The 22,432-nt window shown below is 41.5% G+C and overlaps 1 protein-coding gene across 1 annotated transcript in view; it reads left to right on the forward strand.

Annotated features, from left to right (window-relative positions):
- Window positions 1-22,432, forward strand: part of MAPKAPK5 (MAPK activated protein kinase 5) — an 86,932-nt gene that overhangs the window by 16,711 nt on the left and 47,789 nt on the right. Inside the window, exons 2-3 of the mRNA XM_077462025.1 lie at window positions 8,182-8,255; window positions 18,625-18,700. Of these exons, the coding sequence (XP_077318151.1) occupies window positions 8,182-8,255; window positions 18,625-18,700 (150 nt within the window). The remainder of the gene's footprint in view (window positions 1-8,181; window positions 8,256-18,624; window positions 18,701-22,432) is intronic.

Here is a 22,432-nt window from a genome sequence, read left to right on the forward strand (position 1 = left end):
ATCTTCATCTCATATATGCCCCAGTCAATGACCTATGTGTCAAAACTTGTCGGGGCTACGCTTATCTTATGCTTCCCACATTGCTTTTATATATTTTATGTGATCACATTTTTTGTCACATCTCTTTTTATGTAAGATGTGAATAAAATGTTAGTCATTTTTGACCTGCACCATTGGCGTTTTTTGTATTTTTTATTTCCTATACTACATGGGACTTTTTGAGCCATTCCATCGCATCGTATTTGGATTCCTGTTGAGATACTCCACTGCAAGATCTTTGGAGTGGACAGGTGCTGCCCTTCCTGATGGCCGCCTCACAGTCTTGATTGTCTGGATTCGGCTTGGCTCTGCTTTCCCTTTGCACTAGTGGTTCTAGCGTTTCATGCTCTTCTGATACATTGCCATATGGTACTTGTATCCAACGCATCTGGTAAGATTTTTTTTTATCTTTCCATCTAATTTCCACTTATGAAGCTTTGAGATCCATTCAAGATTTACTTTGACCACATCTTCTGGCAATTGAGTTATTGATCACTTGATTGGACTTTTTGATACATCATTTTTTTCGGTGACATCCTACATGGTGTATGCACGTATACTCATTTATATACATTACTCACTCACTGTTTTTGTTATCACCTTCACAGTTGTTATTTATATGTTTTCACTGTTTGAGTACATTGATATTTTTGCAGTAATTCGTGCTAAACAATATTATCCTCCTAAGAGATTCTCCACACTTTATCCTGTGGAAGAGGATTTCTATAAAAAATGGGGCGGGTTCCAGCAATTGATGCTGCAATCGTCTCGGTGAACAAGAATCTCACATGTCCAGTGGATAATGCGCTAATGTTAAAGGATCCAACAGATAAAAAGTTGGAACTTCTTTCTAAAAGCCATATGTCTTTTTAGCAAGTTCAGTAGCGCAGCTGGTTCTTGCTGAAATCGGTGTATCCCAGTCCATTAAGGAACAGCTTGTGGAGATACTTAAAATTCTGCCTGATCAGCAGGCCCAGCAATGGGCTGGTGCATCAGACACACTGTGTTTCAGAGTAAATGCAATGAAAGTTTCTATCATTCAAGCCTCACGACTTATGCTTGGACTAGTGCATTCTCGCAGAGTTCTATGGCTGAAAAATTGGTCAGCCGAAGCACCATGTAAAAATCTCTTAGCCAGTTTCCCTTTTCATGGAGAACAGCTATTTGGAGACAATCTGGATAAATGCATCCAAAGGATCTCTAATGGGAAAAGCTCTCTTTTACCAGTAAAGAAGAGGTTCAAACATTTCTCCTTTTTAAACGTGCTGCCTCACCTGTACCAGGGGCATCAGCCTCTAGGCAGTCTCGACGGCCTCAACTGTCGGGTTCAAGGGGAAGATCCCAAAGGCAGCACCAAGGTCAGAAGAGACCTTGGAGCAGAAAGCCACAAAGCAGAATGCTAAAGCCTCATTATGAAGGGGCACCCCCGCTCACTCGGGTGGGGGGAAGGCTCCTGCAATGCTCAAGGATCTGGCAGGAACAATATCAAGATAGGTGGGTGGCTTCTGCAGTTTCTCTAGGGTACAAACTAGAGTTTCAAGAGTTTCCGTCTCCTCGTTTTCTAAGGTCAAATGTTCCCAATGACCCAGAGAAAAAGTCTCTTTCTAGCTCTGGATCATCTATTATCCCAGTCGGTAATATCAGAGGTCCCCTTGGTGGAACAGGGCACAGGTTTTTATTCAAACCTTTTCACGGTTCCAAAACCAAATGGAGAGGTAAGACCTATTCTTGATATCAAAGATCTGAATCGGCACTTAAACATCCGATCCTTTCGCATGGAGTCAATCCGATCGATTGTTTCCATCCTGCAAGGAGGGGAGTTTTTGGCTTCCATCGATATCAAATATGCATATCTCCACGTGCCAATATTTCCCGCTCACCAGAAATTTCTACTCTTCAAAATAGAAAATCATCATCTTCAGTTTGTGGCCCTGCCATTTGGTCTAGTCACAATTCTGGCACCTCCTTTAGCCAGATTAAGGGCTCAAGGCATAACGGTCCTAGACTATTTAGACAATCTACTTTTAATAGATCATTCAGTCTCAGGTCTAAACCAGAGTCTGGACACAGCTGTAAACTTCCTGGAATCTCTAGGTATACTCCACCTATAAAAATCCTCCTTAAAACCATCAAGGAGATTGCAGTACTTGGGACTGGTCATAGATACCATACAGAAAAAGGTATTCTTACCCCAGACAAGAATCAGTTCCATTATAGGACTAATTCAACTCATCAAAGCAAAAAAATAAAAAAATCCTTACATTCGTTTGTGCATGAGACTGTTGGGGAAAATGGTGGCCTCCTTTGAGGCCGTCCCTTATACACAGTTTCATTCAAGACTTCTGCAAAGCACCATCCTGTCGGCCTGGAACAAAAAGGTTCAGGCCTTGGATTTTCCAATACGCTTGGCTCCCGACGTATGTCAGAGTCTAAATTGGTGGTTGGTATCCAGCAACCTCCAAAAGGGAAAATCTTTTCTACCAGTCTCCTGAAAAGTGGTGACAACAGATGCCAGCCTTCTAGGCTGGGGAGCAGTCCTGGAAGAACATTCTGTCCAGGGGAGATGGTCCAAGTCGGAGAGGACCTTGCCTATCAACATTTTAGAAATTCAGGCAGTTACTCTGACCTTCCAAGACTCTAGGGCCAGATGAAGGGATTGTCCTGTCAGGATTCAATCCGACAATGCCATGGCTGTGGCTTACATCAATCACCAGGGGGGGGGGGGCGCGAGAAGTCGTGCAGCCCAAAAAGAGATGAATCATGTTCTAGCTTGGGCAGAATACAACATTCCTTAACTGTCGGCAATATTCATTCCAGGAATAGAAAATTGGCAGGCGGACAACTTGAGCCACCAACAGTTATTTCTAGGGGAATGGTCTCTTCACCCCAACATCTTCCTAGCAATATGTCCGAGATGAGGTACTCCGGACATGGACCTGTTCGCGTCCAGATTCAACAACAAGGTCGGCAACTTTGTTGTCGAACAAGGAATCCGCTAGCATGTGGAAAAGACGCATTAGTCTTCCCATGGGATCAGTTTTCACTGATCTATGCGTTTCCTCCAGTTCTGCTACTTTCACGTCTTCTTCACAGGATCAAGCAGGAAAGAAAGGAGGTAAGCCCAGAAGATTTTGGTTTGCCGAGATCATAAAGATGGTGGTAGGAGTCCCTTGGACTCTGCCATTATGGCCAGACCTTCTCGCACAAGGTCCGGTATTCCATCCTACCTTACAGATTCTAAATTTAATGGTTTGGCTATTAAGACCCACATTCTAAGGGATGGTGGGTTGTCTCCTTCGGTAGTGTCTACCTTGATTTAATGCCAGGAATCCGGCTTCCAGAATCATTTACTATATAGCGTCTGGAAGGCATATGTTTCTTGGTGTGGATCCAGGGGTTGGCACCCCAGGAAATATGTCATAGATGGGATCCTTGATTTCCTGCAGATGGGATTAGAAATTAACTGGCCTTGAGTACTATCAAGGGCCAGATCTCGGCCTTGTCAGTATTTTTTTTCAACGGCCTCTTGCTACCCACTGTCTGGTGCGTAGCTTTCTTCAGGGGGTAACACGGATTAATCCCCCTATCAAGGCACCTTTAAATCCTTGGGATTTAAATTTGGTCTTATCGGCTTTGCAGAATCAGCCTTTTGAGCCTTTATGAGAAATTCCCTTGGTTCTTTTGACTAGAAAGATAATCTTTCTGGTTGCCATTTGTTCTGCTAGAAGAGTATCGGAACTAGCGTCTCTGTCTTGTAAAGAACCATATTTGATCATGCATAAGGATAAGGTGGTTTTACGTCCTCATCCTGATTTCCTATCAAAGGTGGGGACAGGTTTTCACTTAAACCAAGATATTGTTCCTCCTCCTTTTCTTCTCAGAGCCTCAATCTAGGGAAGAGAAGGCACTACATTCCCTTGATGTAGTAAGAGCGATCAGAGTTTATTTAAAGGCGACCGCTCAGATTCTCAAAACAGATTTTTTATTTGTACTGCCAGAAGGTCCAAAAAGGGGACATGCAGCATCAAAATCTACTATTTCCAAATGGATTCGTCAAGTCGTTATTCAGGCTTATGGTTTAAAGAAGAAAATTTCTCCTTTTCATGTTAAAGCACACTCAACCAGGGCGATTAGTGCCTCTTAGGCAGTGCATAATCAGGCCTCTATGGCTCAGATCTTGTAAGGCCGCAACTTGGTCTTCAGTTCATATATTTTATCAAATCGATGTTAAAGGTCATGAGGATATTGCCTTTGGGCACAGTGTACTGCAGGCTGCAGTATGAGTTCTCTGGCCTCCTTTTTTTGTTGTCTCCATCCCTTCAGTTGCCATTGCTATTGGACATACCACATAGTAAGTACTATGGCTCTGTGTCCCCTGATGTAAGAAAAGAAAACAGGATTTTTAAAATGGCTTACCTGTAAAGTCCTTTTCTCTGATGTACATGAGGGCACACAGAGGTCCCTCCCTTCTTGGTGTACACTTGTATTGCTTGGCTACAAACCTGCAGACTCCCACTAGTGGGAGGGGTTATATAGGGAGTACACTTCTTGCCAGTGTCCATCCCACATAGTAAGTACTATGGCTCTGTGTCCCCTGATATACATCAAAGAAAAGGATTTTACAGGTAAAATCTTTTCTTTCTTTTCTTTCTTTTCTTTCTTTTCTTTCTTTTCTTTCTTTTCTTTCTTTTCTTTCTTTTCTTTCTTTTCTTTCTTTTCTTGGTAAATACCACAAAAAATTTGATAAATAATCAAAGTGGTTGTAAACCTCTGAAATGAAGAATGAACATTCTTATTCAATTATGTTTGACAGTTTTCAAATGGTACAAAAACAGTCGGGTCGAGGCCCCATAAAAATTAAGCACAACAAAGTATATAGAGAAGTGCCCCTTCTTGAAGACATGAGCAGGGTCTACATAATCGGGCCATCCACGGTTCGAATCTCATTTAGTTGAGCAGAAACCGGTTGAGACTGAATGTACCAAGTTAATGGGCAGACTGAATGTACCAAGTTGTTCATCTTGGGTACAACCAGCCTGCCAGATTCTCTTGTGATTATCACTAATGGCTGCTATAGCCTCTAGTGATAATCACTGTCCTCTCACGGCAGGGACAGCTTCCCCCAAGACAATTGCTCAGCAAAGGGAAGTTTGAACAAAAAGTAGACTACGAGGAGTGTGGGTGGGAGAGGAAAGTAAGGTGAGAATTGGAAGGAGAGGATTCTCGTGCCCAACCCCCCCCCCCCCCCAGGTTGAAGAAAGGTGTTAACCAGTCAAGAGCCAGCCATAGATGGATCGAAAATTTGGAAGTTCAGCAGGAATGGGCCAAATTTCGTTCCATCTGTGGGCAGTCTGGTTGTTCTAAAGACATTTTTTTTTTTTTTTTGCCCAGTCATTACCGTACCAGTGGCCACCAGCAGTGATCCTTGTATGCCGTCGGTGGGAAAGGCTTCCTGCCGGAAGAACACAAAGGCGCTGCAAGAGAAATTCCCCCATCAACACTGTTTGCCCCCTGGTGGAAGAAAATACTATTTTATTAAGTATGGCCTGCCAAAGGCTCAGGGCTCTTTGGTTCGGTTGAGAATAGGAAATCCAGGGTGACCATATTTTCCAAAACTTTTCATAGCTGTCCCACTAACTAGCTGACAACTTTCCATCATGGTTCCATTCTGAGCATATCCTATAGTGTAGTCTTAGTCTTAATCCAAAACACAGAGTGTGCTTTCTGTCCCTCCTTCCCTGTGCTATCTGCAGGTTACATCAACATCACACAATCCCAGCAGACAGCCCTGAGATTTTAGCCACTCATTCATTCCAATGGCCAGAATATTAACCCATTAATGCCTCTTGTTCCAATATTGGAACAGTAGTGATGTGGGAGTTATTTATACCATATTGCTCTAGCTAGGTAATATATGAATTTTATGCCCCAATAATAATAAAAAATAAATTAAAAAAACCTGGGTTTTTTATTCTGGCCATTGAAATGAATGAACGTCTAGCGGTTAGGCCCATTGGCCATTTTCTTTTGCCTCTAAGCACTCCTGCTGCTAAACGCCTGGACACAGGCTAAAATGGAGGGGTGTTTAGAGGCTAAAAAAAAAAAAGTCTAAAGCCCATAAAAGCTAAATTTTTGATGTCCACCGTGCAACAGGCCTCAGTGTGTAAATGTTCTGCCCTGAGCTCAGGAATGTAATTAGATAGTAACATTTCACTAGGAGATTGTTCTGTAAATGTTTTCATGGTTTCACAACATTGCTGTGTGCCTTCATTTATAGAACAATTTTGCTCTAATGCCGTGTTAAGCTGGCCATAGATGGATTGAATTTCAGCTGGATCAGCAGGGAACGGCCAGATTTCCATCCATCCACAGCCTTTCCTGTTTGATCTAAGGACCGACTGCTCTCAAATGGGCTTGTTTGGAATTTTTGCTTTGATCAGCACTGCAGCACTGATCAGTGTATTCTGACATTGGGGGTGTCCCCAGTGTCAGAAAACATTTGCAAACCGTGAGGAGTCGCTCATCTCAAATGTGTGGATAGGGAAAGCTGTTCTTCTCTGTGTGTGTGTGTGTGTGTGTGTGTGTGTGTTTTTTTTATTTTTATTTTTTATTTTTTTTTGACATTTGGTGTTTACAAGTTAAAATCCATATTTTTTGCTAGAAAATTACTTGGAACCCCCAAACATATATATTGCAGCGGTGTTTTAAACGCAACTTTTTGGGAAAAGGGACACTTTCATGAATTTAAAAAAAACAAAACCGTAAAATTAGCCCAACTTTTTTACACAATGTGAAAGATAATGTTACGCCGAGTAAATGGATACCAAACATGTCAGACTTTATAATTGCACACACTCGTGAAATGACGACAAACTATGGTACCTAAAAATCTCAATAGGCTTCGCTTTAATTTTTTTTTCCGGTTACCAGGTTAGAGTTACAGAGGAGGTCTAGTGCTAGAATTATTGCTCTCGCTCTGACGATCGCGGCGATACCTCACATGTGTGATTTGAACACCGTTTACATATGCGCGCGTGACTTCTGTATGCGGTTTCTTTGCTGTGCGAGCTCTTTTTTTTTTCTTTTAAAATTAATAAATAGTTAAAAAAATATATATATATAATTTTGATCACTTTTATTGCTGTCACAAGGAATGTAAACATCCCTTGTGACAGTAATAGATGGTGACAGGTAGACCCCCGATCCCTCCTTTACTCTTCAAAGTATTCAGATCGCCGTTTTCTGCGATTCTGAATACTGTATATATTTTTAAATCCGGCGCCATTGGCAGCCGAGTAAACGGGAAGTGACGTCATGACGTCGCTTCCATGTTTACAATTTGGAGACTGGAATGAAGCCACTTACGGCTAGCCGATTGAACGGGAGCCCCGGTAAGAGTGGCGGGAGGGTGGGACGTCCCCTCCTGCTCCTCCAGCATAACAGCCAAGCGGCTTTTAGCCGCTTCGGTTGTTATGACTGTAAAGCTGATCGCCGGCTCTAAAAATCAGTACCAGGATGATGCCTGCAGGTGCGGACATCATCCCGGTATAACCTCCGAAAGCCGAGTACGCACATCTGCGTACGCTCGGCGGGAAGGAGTTAACCAGCAAGTCTACTGATCCAAAAAAACAAAGCTTCAGCCCTTTGAAAAAAAACTAAAAAGAACATAAAAATATTCTGCTCGTAGTGCTTTGGTGCAACAGTTTACAAGTCGTTTGTAGACATCATTGCTGTAAAAGCCCCTTGCAACTGATCGAAATGAGGCTGGGCTTGTGCATGTCGCACTGTATAATTGCTGATGACACAATATAGAGGTGTGAATTGGCACATATTATTGTAGTTTATTGTGGGAACCAGCACCCCTAGGTGGCAACCATGAAACATGGCATTGCCTGGGAACAGGAGCATTGCACAGGCCAATAATTGGCAGCATTATATAATAAATTATATATTTTAGATACACTTGGAATAGTGGCAGAAGATCACAAAAGAACTGTATTTCGAGACTGTTTAGTATGTTACTGAAATTTTGGGGGGGTTGGGAGGAAAATGCCCTAAAAATGCATTTATATTGTTGGCAAAAATCACTTTCACATTATTAGCATATTGTTTAAACATCTTTATTTGTGTGTTTGCATGCAGGATACTTCTATCTTAGAAGAGTACAACATCAACTGGACGCAGAAGCTTGGAGCTGGAATCAGCGGTCCAGTAAGGTAGTGAATTCTTTTTATATTCTTCTGAAATGTAGGCATGTTAGCTAATGCTGTAGGATTCTCATTTTAATCAGTCTTGTTTGCAAAGGTTTGGTAAAAGTTATATGCATCTTTAAAAAATATAAAAGATATTAGAATCGCGCTTAATTAAAAAATGAATCAGTCCATCAGATATAAAAATATGGCATTCCTAAAAAAAAAAATCCCTGATGATAGAAACCGCCATCAGTCACCTCATGTGAAGAGTCCACCACCAAATAGTGAGATTTGCTGCTTACCAGTTCCGGATCCCCCATTACAGGGAATCTAATATCGTGTTTGGCTTATACTCGGCCTGGGTCTTTCTCCCAACGATATCGTTCTCCAATTCACGGGGCACCCCTCACTCACATGGATGAATGGTTTGTGTACCGAAAACAATAAAAGCTCCACATGGCATAAAACATTTTTAAAAGTTTATTAGAAGAAAAGTAACGCGCTTACATGTTAAAAGTTTCATAAGTCGGGTGTGCTGGCCGGTGCACAACCAAAACAGACCCGTCCTTCCGGGACCCGAGGGGATAGATGACGCCATTGCGTTGCTCCGCCCTACGCATTTCATCAGAGAGGACGTCGTCCAGGGGCACCTTTTTTTATTTTATAAAATTTCACAATGAAGAAAGAAGCTAAAAAACAAAATTCCAAGTTGAATTTGCTATTACAACTTTTTTTGGAAGTATTTGTATTGCATACTTAAGTTGGACCAGCTTGCCAAAATGTAAATATGCATATCTCACACCCAATTGGGCTCATAGGGAAAGCTGGAAACCACAGTGGTAGTGATAGCGGTGATCTTCCGTGTACTGCTTGGGGTCTGTGCGAGTGGCTTCCCCTCTGCACTCTGACCACAGAGGTTGCTAAGCACTGCTGCCTTTCTTAAGCCCTGTACACACGGGCAAAATGACAGAAGTCAGCCGTGCATGCTGGAGAACTAGCAGCCGACCGACTCTCGATCAGTGCTCTCTGCCAATGGCAGAGAGTGCTGATCTGAGTGTTCGGCATGGGGGAGGGGCAACACAACAGCTCAGTGGGGGAGATTGCTGTATCTAACCTAGTTAGTACAGCGGTTCCAGACCAGAGCTATTGGTCTTTTCCGTGCATTCGGGGAAAAAAAACTGTAGTGTGTACTTGACTTTAGAACAACTTTTATTTTCTAAAAGCATTCTCTGATTAGGGTGAGTTGGAGAGGAGGGCTGCTGATGTCACACCTTCCGCCTTGTCCAACTGGAGAATACCTTTATTTACTGAAAAATCTAAGGGGTTCTGTGAATGGCCTATGGTCAATGTGCATAGAAGTTGCTCACATTGAACCTGAGCAGGACCAGAAAGATTTTGGCTATTGCTGTGGTATCACCGACTATTACAGTAATTTTCAGTTTTCTCAGGAGCTAATAAGATCTGAGATATGCACACTTGCGTTGTGTAGTTATTAAAGCTGCAATATACAATCGCTTATAAAACCTTGTACTCTGTAGGACTTAAATCTAAAGGTACCACTCTGGAATGGCCCCCTGGTAAGGTTAAAGAGTATCTTCCATACTTTTTTTTTTAGTTTGTAAAAAGGGGCAGCACAGAGGCTATGTGGTTAGCACTTCTGCCTAGGGTCGTTGGTTTAAATCCCAACCATGGCACTACCTGCCTGGAGTTTGCATATTCCCACTGTGCCTGTGTGGGTTTTCTCCCACACTACAAAGATATCCTAGTAGGATAATTAGCTGCTATCTAAATTGGCCCAACGATGTATACTGTATGTATGAATGTGAGTTAGGCCCCTTTCACACACAGGCGGTTTTCAGGCGCTACAGCACTAAAAATAGCACCTGTATATCGCCTGAAAAAAAACGGCCCCTTTCACTCCAGTGTGAAAGCCCGAGCGGTGTGCCAGCAGGACGGTAAAAAAAGTCCTGCTAGCAGCATCTTTGGAGCGGTAAAGGAGCAGTTGAAATCAATGGGGCAGCACGGCTATACCGCTGGCAAATCACTGCTGCAGCAGCTCTTTTCCGTCAGTTTTAACCCTTTTCCGGCTGCTAACGGGGGTTAAAACTGCCCCGCTAGCTGCCGAATACCGCCGACGCCACTCCTGCCCCAGTGTGAAATGGGCCTTAGGGACCTTAGATTGTAAGCTCCTTGAGGGCAGGGACTGATGTGAATGTACAATATATATTGTATGTTGGGCGTCACAGTTGCGTAATGGTTAACACTTTCGCCTAGCAGCAAAAAAGGCTGCTGGTTTGAATCCCAACTGGAGTACCCAGAGGAAACCCATGCAAGCACCTTGAGTTTGCATGTTCTCCCTGTATTCTGGTTTCCTCTCACTCTCCAAAAACATGCCGGTAGGTTCATTGAATCATGTCTAAATTGGCCCTAGTATGTGTATGAATGAATTTGGTTAGGGACCTTAGATTGTAAGCTCCTTGAGGGAAGGGGCTGATGTGAATGTACGATGTATATGTAAAGCGCTGTGTAAATTTACGGCACTATATAAGTACCTGAATTAAGTAAAGTACTGAGTAAATTGATGGCCCTAGATAAGTACCTGAAGTAAATAAAAAATAAATATTTATTTGGTAAATAGTTGGCTGTAGGGCCGAAAAAAATTGATTAATTCACAACTAATCGATTATGAAATTGATTACTATTTTCATAATCGATTAATTGGCCACTAACATAATGGGGTTAAAAGAAACTAAAATTAGCCCTTTATAGTACAAAAAGAGAAAAACGCTACTGTAAAAGTTTCACAGTAAAAAAATTAACCCCTTATAGTAGCGATTATCTGCTTTTTTATTTATTTATTTATTTTTGTACTTTAAAGGGCTAATTTTAGTTTTTCTAACCCCATTATGTTACTAGACATCTTAGGCCTGGGTCACACCTATGTGTTTTTTGGTGCTTTTGCAGAAACGCACTACAGTTCATTTACATGGTTTCCTATGGGACACGCTCGCATCCTATGCTTTTTCCAGCTGCTGTGTATTTGGAAAGGGTCAGGGGCTTTTTTTAAGGCAAAACGGTGCTTCAATATACTTCAATGGAGAAGCTTCAGAAAAGCATGTAATGCATTTTTGCAGCAATTTGTGTTTTTTAACAACAAATTGGCCAAAAAAAAAATTCAAAAACATGAATCGCAGCAAAATCACGTGTGCAAAAATCAAAACATACTGCAAAAACAGATCAAAGCAAACTGCATAGGTACGAACCTGGCCACGTGGACCAATTTTCAGACGAGAATATTCAGACGAATATTTTTTGTACATTCGCAGATTGAAAGAATGTGGTTTTAAAATTTTCACTTGCTTTTAACATTTCTGTTTTTAAAATTAATGTAATTTCTGAACGAAAACCACATACAGGGTTTGAAAATTCCTTTCACCAAGAAGTTTTCTATTTCTAAATTTTCCCATCACTGTGGTTGATGACAAAGGTCGATTTGACCCCACTAACGATTAGAAAATCGAACAAACATTCTTAAAATGACTTTGATTTTGATGAATTATAGCGCACGTACAGATCCAACTGCTTTTAGCTGATCTCCTTGCATTGCAACTATGCATTAGTCAGTGGTAAATGTGGTATACACTATATACAATCACCCGACACTTGTTAGTTTCCACAATCCATGACTTAACTTCACAGTTCACACAAATACGTTTTAAATTCAAACTGTAGCACTGACGTAAGTAATTATTTTTTCACAATAGCGTGACAATACCTCCACCTCCGGTCTAACTAATCACTCTTACCTTATGGCATGGACCCCTGTGCAAACAGGTGGTCATGCAAGTGGGTATCAAAAAGGATTAAGATGGACCATAAACTTCTCTCACGTCTCCTTAGATCTCAGCAAGGACGCCAGGTCATGGAAGAAGGAAAATATCTAAGTGCTCTCCGCTTAAGTATAAGATTTAATTTTTGTGTTCAAACATAAACTACTCACATAAAGATGATAACACAGCATGTAAAGCCGACAATCCTGTTAGTTCCATAGGGCAGCAGCAGGTGACATTATGCGTAGCTCCTCTCCCATACGCAGTACGTTCAATTGGAACTTCACCGTCATCGGACTCCCACCCCCCCCCCCCTTCCATTCGTTGGCAGACGGAGGCACTTGGGGAAGGGGGAGGAGTCCAGTGACGTTGATGTCCGTGACGTCATCGGATCTCTGGTGGAACTCCCTGAAGACCTGGAAGCCAGCGGGGAGGTGAGTGTTGATCAAAAAAATGAATCGATTTAATTGAGGAATTTAATCTTTAATTTCCACAGCCCTAGTAAATACAGTATATCACCTCTAATAGTATATACAGTATATCCCCTCTAACAGTATATACATTATATCAACTCCTAGTAGAATATATCCCGTATATCTCTTCTGTCTGTTTTTCGCGGGTGGATTACAGATTTTGCTCCCTAACCATATAGTTGTTTTTTTTTATATTTACCACTGCATAGAGATATTTAAGAATAAATTGCCTTTTTTTTTATTTATTTTTTTAAAACTTTACATATTAACTAAATTATACACCGCACTTTAAGGTGTATAATTTATAATAATATAATTTAAGGTGTATAATGACTTTTAAGGTCATTGACCGATTAATCGAAAAAATCGGCCAACTAATTGATTTATGAAAATAATCGTTAGTTGCAGCCCTAGTTGGCTGCTACCAGTTACTTTTTAGTTTCTATGGCTGTGTCACCCAGGGATTTCTCCAGCTCTGCCAAGCTCTCGTAGATATAAACATCATTGTTAAAGGGACAACTCCAGGATAACTGAATTTTTCACCATTTTTCTGGCATCGGTAGCTGTATTAAAAACGGTATAGCCAGCATCTAGAAAGTGCAGAAACCTGTAATACCACCCAGCTTTCATCATTTTGCTTACATTACTACAGTAAAGTGACATCTGATTGAGCTGTACCCCATAGCAGCTCAATTTTTTTTATGCATTTTGTCGAAGAGATTATTCTGGGAAAAGCCAGATAATGCAAAATGGCAAGTTTTTTTTTTTTTTTTGCTTTAAATGTTTTTTTAGTTGCGCTACAGTGGATGCCGTGAGAAGAATAGCTTTCCCTTACACAGCTGGTCTTTATCAGTAATTACATTTAAGATTAATGTCTTTTTACATACACTTTTGCTCAAGGAAAAAAAAGTTAGGTGTAGGGCTTGTTAAATAGTAAATCTTAGCAGTTGTAAATTAGCTTTGTGTATCCCTTTCACTTATGAGTACTATGTTTTTAGCTTCAGTTAATTTTCTAAATGGCTGATATTTCCTTTCTTCTTTATTTTTGCTTGTGGAGCACTGTAAATATTTACGACAGTAGATATGAATGTTATTATATTTAAAAATTTGCATGGCTCTCCTGTCCTTTCGTTAGTCTTCAGTTACACACACAGTAATGTAGCCTTCATCTATTTATACCAGGGCACAGAAATGCTTCCTTTTGAGGGCCTGTCCTGTCGTCTGATACCAGCCATTTCTGCCTTAGCCGACAATAACCTTTCTGATGCATAGTGGCCATGCCTTCCCTGCAGTTGTTTCATAGCTGTACACCCATAATAAAATGCTAAACCCTTCTTTCTATGAGAAAGCTTACTAGAATTGTTCTTATTTGTACATGTGGTGCTCATAAGATCAATGAAAAGCTGCTATATCTGTTTTTTGTAACTTGTGTAAAATATAATGGATAACCATTTAAACATTAACGTGTATCTAAATCCAAGAATAAAAATAGCATATATTGCAGCTTACCAGTCCTTGGCTGCCATACTTTTCTTTTTTTTCAGGCTTTTGCCTTCATGTTATCTGGTTATCTGGCCATTAACACACTTTGGGGATTATTTACGAAAGGCAAATCCACTTTGCACTGCAAGTGCACTTGAAAGTGCAGTCACTCTAAATCTAAGGGGTAGATCTGAAATGAGTGGAAGCCCTGCTGATTTTATCATCCAATCATGTGCAAACTAAAATGCTGTGTTTTTTATTTTCCTTGCATGTCCCCCTTGGATCTACAGCGACTTTACTTCCAAGTGCACTTTCAGTGCAAAGTGGCTTTTCCTTTAATAAATAACCCCTACTATGTCCCAGAGTGACAACGCTCACTCATTGTACTGTATCTATGTAGGAGCAATGTTGCCACCCTGGGTTTCCCATTCCTAGCTTGGACTACAGAACATCTCCGCTTCTCCATAAAATATGGGAAGGTGCCCTTTTGGTTTACAGAGGTCAGCTAGGACTGATAACACTGTTTGAGATTTCAGTGCAGCAGAGTATACAGTAACCAATGAGCTCACTGGGTTTCTGGTAAGATCAGTAGGTTTGTTTTTATTTTTTAATTGGTTAACAGCTTTAACAAAGCTTTCAATAAACACTTTAAATTAAAGAGGAAATTCACTATATTACAGCTTACTGGTTCTTAAATATGGTGGCTGCATTAGTTACTATCTTTCAACCCAGGAACATTTTTACCAAGTATACAAAATACCTATTGATCTCGCCAGAAATGCAGTGTAATTTCCTGTGGATTAAACTAAGCACAAACATCTTTCTTCCTAGCTATCTTTCGTAAATTTACTAATTCCACCTGCCTTTCACGTAATACAGATGAAGAGAAGACCTGTTTGTAGTCCAATTTATGATGATGGCCTAGTAGTGACAATCATGGCTTTCTCCATAGATAAATTGGAGGGGTTAGCGTAAACACCCCAGGACAGTGTGTGTTCACCTGGTGAAAATACAAGGGGGAAAAAAAAGCCTAAAAACAAACAACCGACATTCATCCACCACTCGCACCAGGGGATCCTGCAGGGTTTGTGCCACTGTCCGCCAGCACCCCACCATATTTCTGGCTCTAATCAGTTGGTTCAAAAAACATACCCCGCCATAGGAATTCATGTGCTCTACGTCCTAAAAGGGGGCGGGGGCACATGGATAGGGAGGCTGCGGGGCCCGTGCACCCACAATGCACGAGCCGCCACTGGTTGTAAGATATGCTTAATTATTGGACATGTAAAAATTGAGTCCTAATTGTACAGGACTGGTATTCTCAGACCATGGGTTATATGCTGACTACCTTCAGGTGACTGGACTTACAAGATCTGCCCCCACAACATACTCTTAAAACCCCACCCATTCTGCATGGCTCCAGTTTTTTTTTTTTTTGCTAGTGTCCTTGGGTTATGGAGAAGTATTTTTTGTTGTAAACCATTTCATTTTTCTGCTAAAGCTTAGGTCAGTTTCTGACTGCATATAGCCCTTGGCTACCTTGCAGTTTCTGGGTCAATTACCTTGGTGTTTATCTTAAGGGCAGTACACGGATCCCACGGTGTAGGGCTGGCCTATAGTGCTTGCTTTGGTCACTGGATCCTGGAAAGTAAAACTGTATGTTTACACCATTTCCTGGCTATTCATACAATCAGCAGTGCTGTGGTTTATTGGCCAGAGGATTTGGAAGGTATTCACTTTATTTGTGGTATCTACTGACAGTTTGTGTCTAATGCTGCTTAGCCTAAAGAGTTTCAAATTTGGCATTTTTCATGCCTTTTAGATGATGCGTTTCTGCCAACCTGCTCTGCTGAGAATGCACACAGAACACTGCTGCATTCTGCCATCTTCTACAGAGAAATGGCCTAAAAACATGGTCAGTGTCCCTTGTGTTGTGCACTTCATAGCCACATGAGTACCCACTGGGGATTCTATCGCTAGCAGTGGCGGGTCACAGGGAGCTAGGACTAAAGCCCCAAATAACATGTACTCTGCAGATAGCTACATGAAACATAGAACAACGCTCAGGGTGATAGATGTTCCTTGCCCTGGAGCAATTTCCTATATTGATACTCTACTCAGACTCTAGCTCCATCTTTGGCATGCGTCATGCAGCCTGTGTGCTAAATTCAGATTTCTCTGCCATTATGTCTGATTTCTTTGTAAAACCTTCAGCAATTCTAGAACCTTTGGTTTCCAGAGCCAAGAAAAAACACCTATCCTCTGACCCTATGGAAAGTACTGAAGACCCTGATTTTGTATTGAAGACAGCAGAGGACTTTTCCTCTCTTGCATTTTATGAGGTACAAGCTACAGCTTTGGGCCAAATGCTTTCCACTTTGTACATGCTAATTGATGCAGTGCGTACTAGTCTTTACCCAACACCCGATTCTCCACAGCCGAAACAAGCCCTTTTGGGCCACTAAGACTGGCTAAGTCAAAAAATACTTTTCCCATACATGCACAGATATGAGCACTGGCTCAACCCTAAGTGGGTTTTTACTCAGCCTAAGCTTTTTTTTTTTTATGCTTGTCCATTGGAAAATTATTTTAAAAAGAAATGGACTAATCCTATAGTAGATCCTACTATTTTAGTTCTCAAGAAACGCCTTGCAGTTACTATTGATAATGTTTCTGTTGATAGGAGTTCAAAGCCCTCTTAAAGCCTCTATTTGCCCTTGCTGGCCCAGCCCTGCAGCCAGCAATTGCTGCCATGTCTGATTTGCCAAATGGACAAAACAAATGAACAGAGACCAGGAACCTATCTTTGAAGAGTGCGCTCTCTTAGAACAATTACAGCTGATGCTATTAGCCTTATTGTTTTGAGTTAACGCCCACACCAGAGGTTAAATGGAAAAAGCTGACAGATTTTTGGCATCAACTCAATAATGTGTGATGCAGGGATCTCTTCCTCTGAGTTATTGTATGCTGACAGCGAGGACTCCCCCCGCCCCATCAGAATACACTGGTCAGCGCTTGTTGGCTGCAAATGCTGATTGAATGCTGGTTTTTCAGCAGGACTGTTCGACAGAAGCCGGTTGTTAGACCAACTTCTGTTGAGCAGACAGTTGCACACATGAACCCAAAGTCAGCCAGTACAAGGACCCCTGTTCTATCCTACTTCTAAGTCGCAGGCTTTAACAGCATCGTTGTTGAAGCCAAATTCATAAATGATAGGGTTATCTTTGACTCGGTTGTTTCCATTTTACCCAGAGCAAAGAAATCCTAAGGGATCGTTCACACTGGGCAGATCCGTTTCCTTGGGGATCGATCCGCTGAGCAGGTGGATGATAAGTCCATCTCCGCTCACTATGTTGAGATGGAGCTGTCAGAGTCCCGCTCTCCTTTATGGGGAGATCGGATGAAAACGGGCCGCCTGTCTGTTTTCTTCCCATCTGTTTCGACAGACGCATGAAATATAGGGCCACCGTCCGTCTGGATTTGGCGAACAGGATCGGATCGGATAGCAGTGGGTGTCAGCGGTCATGTCACCACTGACGTCCGCTGCCCCATAGGGGTGAACGGGAGCGTCCGCTCAGTTCCGCCTGAAAAACTGACAGATGGACCTGATTGGAAAGCATGTGTGAAAGGGACCTAACTCTCAGAAGATTTACTACATGGTAGGCCTTCTTTGCATGCTGCACGGACAGATGGTTGAACCTTGGTGAATACTATATCAATCATGTTTTGGCCTTTCTTCATTCTGGTCTTGACCAGCATCTGACCATTAAGGGGACAGGTTTCTGCCTACTCCATCTTCCAGAAACATAATTTAAATCCGACTAGTTAGCCTCCTCTATCACTTTGAGATCTCAACCTCTGCTCTTCACAGGCTCCCCTGTGAACTGACACATTCCTTTTGAAGACCTCATCTGTATGGTTGCTTTTTGGAGGACCCATGGCCACAATTTTAAACTTGGATGAAAAGAGGTATACGGTAATCCTGAACTGAAAAAGCGTTTCTTTACTGTTTGGTGAAAATGTGTAACGCTCTTTCTTAGTAAGTGGCATTCGTTGCGAGTGTTAACAATTTTAGATATCTTCTTCAGTCAGCATAATATGACAGGGCTATAGGAATTCTTTTTTTTTTTGGTGCCGAAACCCGGGAACGAACCAGGGCTATAGGAATTCTGATAGGGGTCTGTTACAGCAATTTAGCCAATAACCACTATGAGGTTGGAGGGAGAGAGAGAAAAAGGGAAGAAAAAAAAAGCTCTATTCATACAGCAAATTGGCCTATTTCAGTAGGGGTTGTTTTTCAATCACAAAAAAATCTAAAAAAAAAAAAAAAAAAAAAAGCGTGCACACACAATACACATCATCTTTTTTTTTTTTAACCTTCATCCACTATGTAAGTATGTATTATGTACTATGAAAGTATGTAATAACTGGTTTCCTTCCTGCAGCTGGTCACCTGACCAGAAAAAGTTGCGTTCTCTTAGACATTTCTTACATGTTTTATTTTTAAGCTTATTAAATTATAAAATAGCTATGCATGTAATTGTCCATATAGGTCCTTCTAATGGCAGCAATGCAATTTTAGATCTAATCTAATTTTAATTGTTTTAGGGTATGTGTGAAAAAGTCAACTCAAGAGCGGTTTGCACTGAAGATTCTTATAGATCGTCCAAAAGCCAGAAATGAGGTGAGCTCTGTAAATGTATCCTTGTGAAAAAAAAATCTGCACCATTCCAGTTTTGAATGTTTAATGGTAGCTCTGGAAAATGACGTCGTTTGTTTGTAAGAACACATTCTTATAATTGGGTCCCATTTTATACTTGTGTAACTGATATTTATTTTGCTCTGCATTTACTTCGGGTTTCTGTTACGCAACCCTTTTAGATGTAAAAACCGTTCTTCAGTAAAAGTTTCTTGTATAGTACATAGATGGGGCATGGAGTCTCAAGCCACTAATTGTTGCCTTTAATTACCTGACAAAGACACTCAACATTTGACAAAAATACCTTTTTTAAAGTGGTGGTCTGAAAATTCATTTTGCCATAGTTGTAGGTAACTTTTTGAATAATCTACATAGGATTAGTGAACATTGCTTGGTGGATAGCTGAGCAGTCAATTTTACCTGTTTACAGCTTTATTTTGAGTGTTTTTACACTTTCCAGTATTTTTTTTTTCCTATTGCAGCATTTGTCTTTGTGTTTCTAGTGATGTTAAAGTAAAAACTGACCATATGCCCTTTAGGTGCCTCTTAAGTGAATAAACAACTTGGAGAGAAATTAATAATTGGGTTTATTTGTACTTGAGAAGATGCAATCAATCCTTGGTTGTGAAAAAGTGGAATAATCACACCCAAAAAATCAGATTTTAGTACCAATACTAGATTTCTTGAGTTGTAGATGCTTTCCTGAAAAAAGTAAATAAGTGAGTTTACATATGGTTTTATTTTTTGTTTTTATAAACAAAGTTTTTTTTGCCTTTTTTTAAGGGTTAGGAGGGATATTTTCTTCAGCCATTTTCCTTTAAAGTAGAAATTCACCCATAACCTAATACTAATCTATCTAGACCTGTAAAGAAGAAATTAATATTCATAACTTTTCTGAAGCCAATCCGGTTCAGTCTCTAGCGGCGGATGCTTTGTGCTGACGAGAACCTACAATGGCTGGGAAATGTCTGGGAAGTGACCCATAGATTTAAAAGAGAAGTAAAGGATTTTTTTTCCCCCAATTATACTTACCTAGGTGGATGCAGCATCGGTCCCCCGGAGCCTTTGCACTGGGAACCAAGAGATCAAACACTGCCGATCACTTGGTTCTGACAGCCCCCCAAGCCGAGAGCTGCTGACTGATAGAGCTTTACCGCTTTCTGTGACATAAGCAGAGAGTGGACTTCAGCCCGCTCTCTGCTGAAAACTAGTTGCAGGAGTGCAAAGTGAATTGTACTCCTGCGATCCACAGAATTACAGCCAAACAACCTTGGCTATACTTCCTTAATTTGGGGCTTCCATTGTCTGCTGCCTCTCCTGCACTCGCTTACACACTGAAGCTGCCTCTGACAGATTAGCATGGGACTGGACTGGACTGGAGCGGATGCAGAAAATGGAAGTATAGCGGTTTCTTCTTTACAGGAGGCTAGATAGATTTGTTTTAGAATGTGGCTGCATGTAGGTTTAGAGGTTTTGGGTGAATTTCTACTTTGAATCGTGGAAACAAATGTATTATGCTGGATTGATAATCCATAAGAGCATACAAAATTAAGGAATTATGGGATTTCTTAGATGCCTACATGTTACCCTTTGCTTTTTGATAATATTACGTGATACACTGCAATGGTTCTAGGTGTGTCTGCTAAGGGCATACATATTAAAATAGAGGTACGAGGTTCTTCCAAAGCAGTACAGGAAGTAGAGAAACATTTTTAATGGACTCCCGAATGGCAATAAAAACCTGTTGGATTCAAATTCTTTCCTAATCTATCTAAAACAAGGACCAATAGCACTTATGTAGCCCTGTCCTGAATAAACTCTTAATTTTCTTTCTTTTGAATTGGATAATGCTGCACTGGTCACTTCTGATACTCAGGATGGCAGGATAATTATTGAAGAGAAAAGTGGCGATTGTCCATAAGATAGAATCAGGGCTTTCATCTACGAGCATTTGGTTCATAACAAAGAACGGCTTGAGTTGGGTGCTACACGTGGATATACAATTGTGTTTTACAAGTGTGTAAAGTTGTAATCCGCAGTGTTTCACTTTTAGCTTAAAGCAATTAAAAGTCAAACCTGGTTACCACAGAAATCTGATAAGGTTGAGGATATTGGACAACAAACATTGTTTATTGCTACCTTTTTTTATAGTGTGAGAGACACTTCTCATCATTTACTATTGTGCCTGTTACTTCTTTTGCAAGTGATTCCTTTGTACAAAGAGCTGTAAATGAAACGTAAATTTACTTTGGAGCATTGTCTTGTCGTGCCAATTATATCATCTATTGTACTTGAAAGCACCACTTTTTTTTTTTTCACATAAGGACTTGGTACAATGGCAAACAGATAAACCATAATTAGCACTGCTAATTGTCTTTGAGAATGATATGCAATTGTACTGTGCATTAACATTGTCCATAATAAGCACACGAAGAACTCACAACCGTGACATGAAATCTGATGAGCTCACACAATAAAGCCCTGTACATACAGGCCGAATGTCAGGAGACAACGGCCGGTTCAAAAAATAAACGGCCGACATTCGCAGGCCTGTCCATTAGAAGCCTGCCGTTCAGCCGGCGTCTGTCAGATGTGCATGCTGGTAAACCAGCAGCCGACTGACTCCCAATCAGCGCTCTTGGGCAATGGCAGAGTGTTCTGGCAGGGGGGCTTTCAGGTCAGTGGGGGAGATCACTGAACTAACCTCACATGGTTAGTACAGCGGCTCCAGCCGTCAGGTTTTTTTTTTCCGTAAAAAAATAAAAGTTTTTGTGTACCAGGCTTTAAGGTGGAGGATTTTGATCTAAGGAGGGACTCTGATCTAAAGAAGTTTTTTTTTTTTTTTTTTTTTTTTATCGAAAGGGGTGTTTTGATCCAAGCAGGTACTCTAATCCAAAGGAGGATACTAATCTAAAGCCGGGTACGCACTAAAACTGTTGGCTCCAGTCAGAGCCGCTGTACTAACCAAACAACTGTTGTGTTCTGACGGGGGTGGCCCCAGCACTGATTATCAGTGTCCTGATAATCAATGCCATCCGCGCCGTATATCAGTGCCGCCTCATCCTCTGCCCTGCTGACCATGTCCTTTGTCCCACTGACCCCATCCTCTGCTTCATTGACAACATATGTGGCACTTGGGCGAATCCTGTCTCGGGGTCTGAGGGGTCAGACAGCCGCAGCTGTTCACTGTGAATGGCTGCAGCTTCCGCTTCAGACCCTGAGACAAGAATGGTATACTGCGGCTGGGGTGGGAAAAATTTTAAATTGGGGGGGCACCCGATTTTAGTCTTGCCTAGGGCAGCACAAAACCAAAATACACCACTGACATTATCAGCACAGTACAGTGCAGCCGCCCCAGTTCCCAGGCAGGAACACCAGCAGCTATCAGTGACAGGAGGATTAGAGCAGCTGCAGTTACTATATTTGTGTGACACAGTGTACAGTGGGCCCCCCCTTTCCTCTGAGCTCCTGTTTCTTGCAGACACCTGCATCCATTATGATGCACCAATGGGTATGCTACTATATGACAGAGAGCCGCACGGGCCCCCTGGAGCTAGGGGCCCACTGATGCTATGCCCATGGGGCCCACTGTGCTCCCATACACACTTTAGCTATTGAGGATTCCTGTTATAAGGAACTGCCCATGCTTTCTGCTTCTCCCCCACCACTGGTATCTGTGCTGTCATTGGTTGCTAGGACTGCCAGCGCCCAAGCAAC

This window comes from Lithobates pipiens, unplaced genomic scaffold, assembly GCF_037356315.1.
Source record: "Lithobates pipiens isolate NorthernLeopardFrog02 unplaced genomic scaffold, aLitPip1_a1.2 Scaffold_3, whole genome shotgun sequence".
Taxonomy (NCBI): domain Eukaryota; kingdom Metazoa; phylum Chordata; class Amphibia; order Anura; family Ranidae; genus Lithobates; species Lithobates pipiens.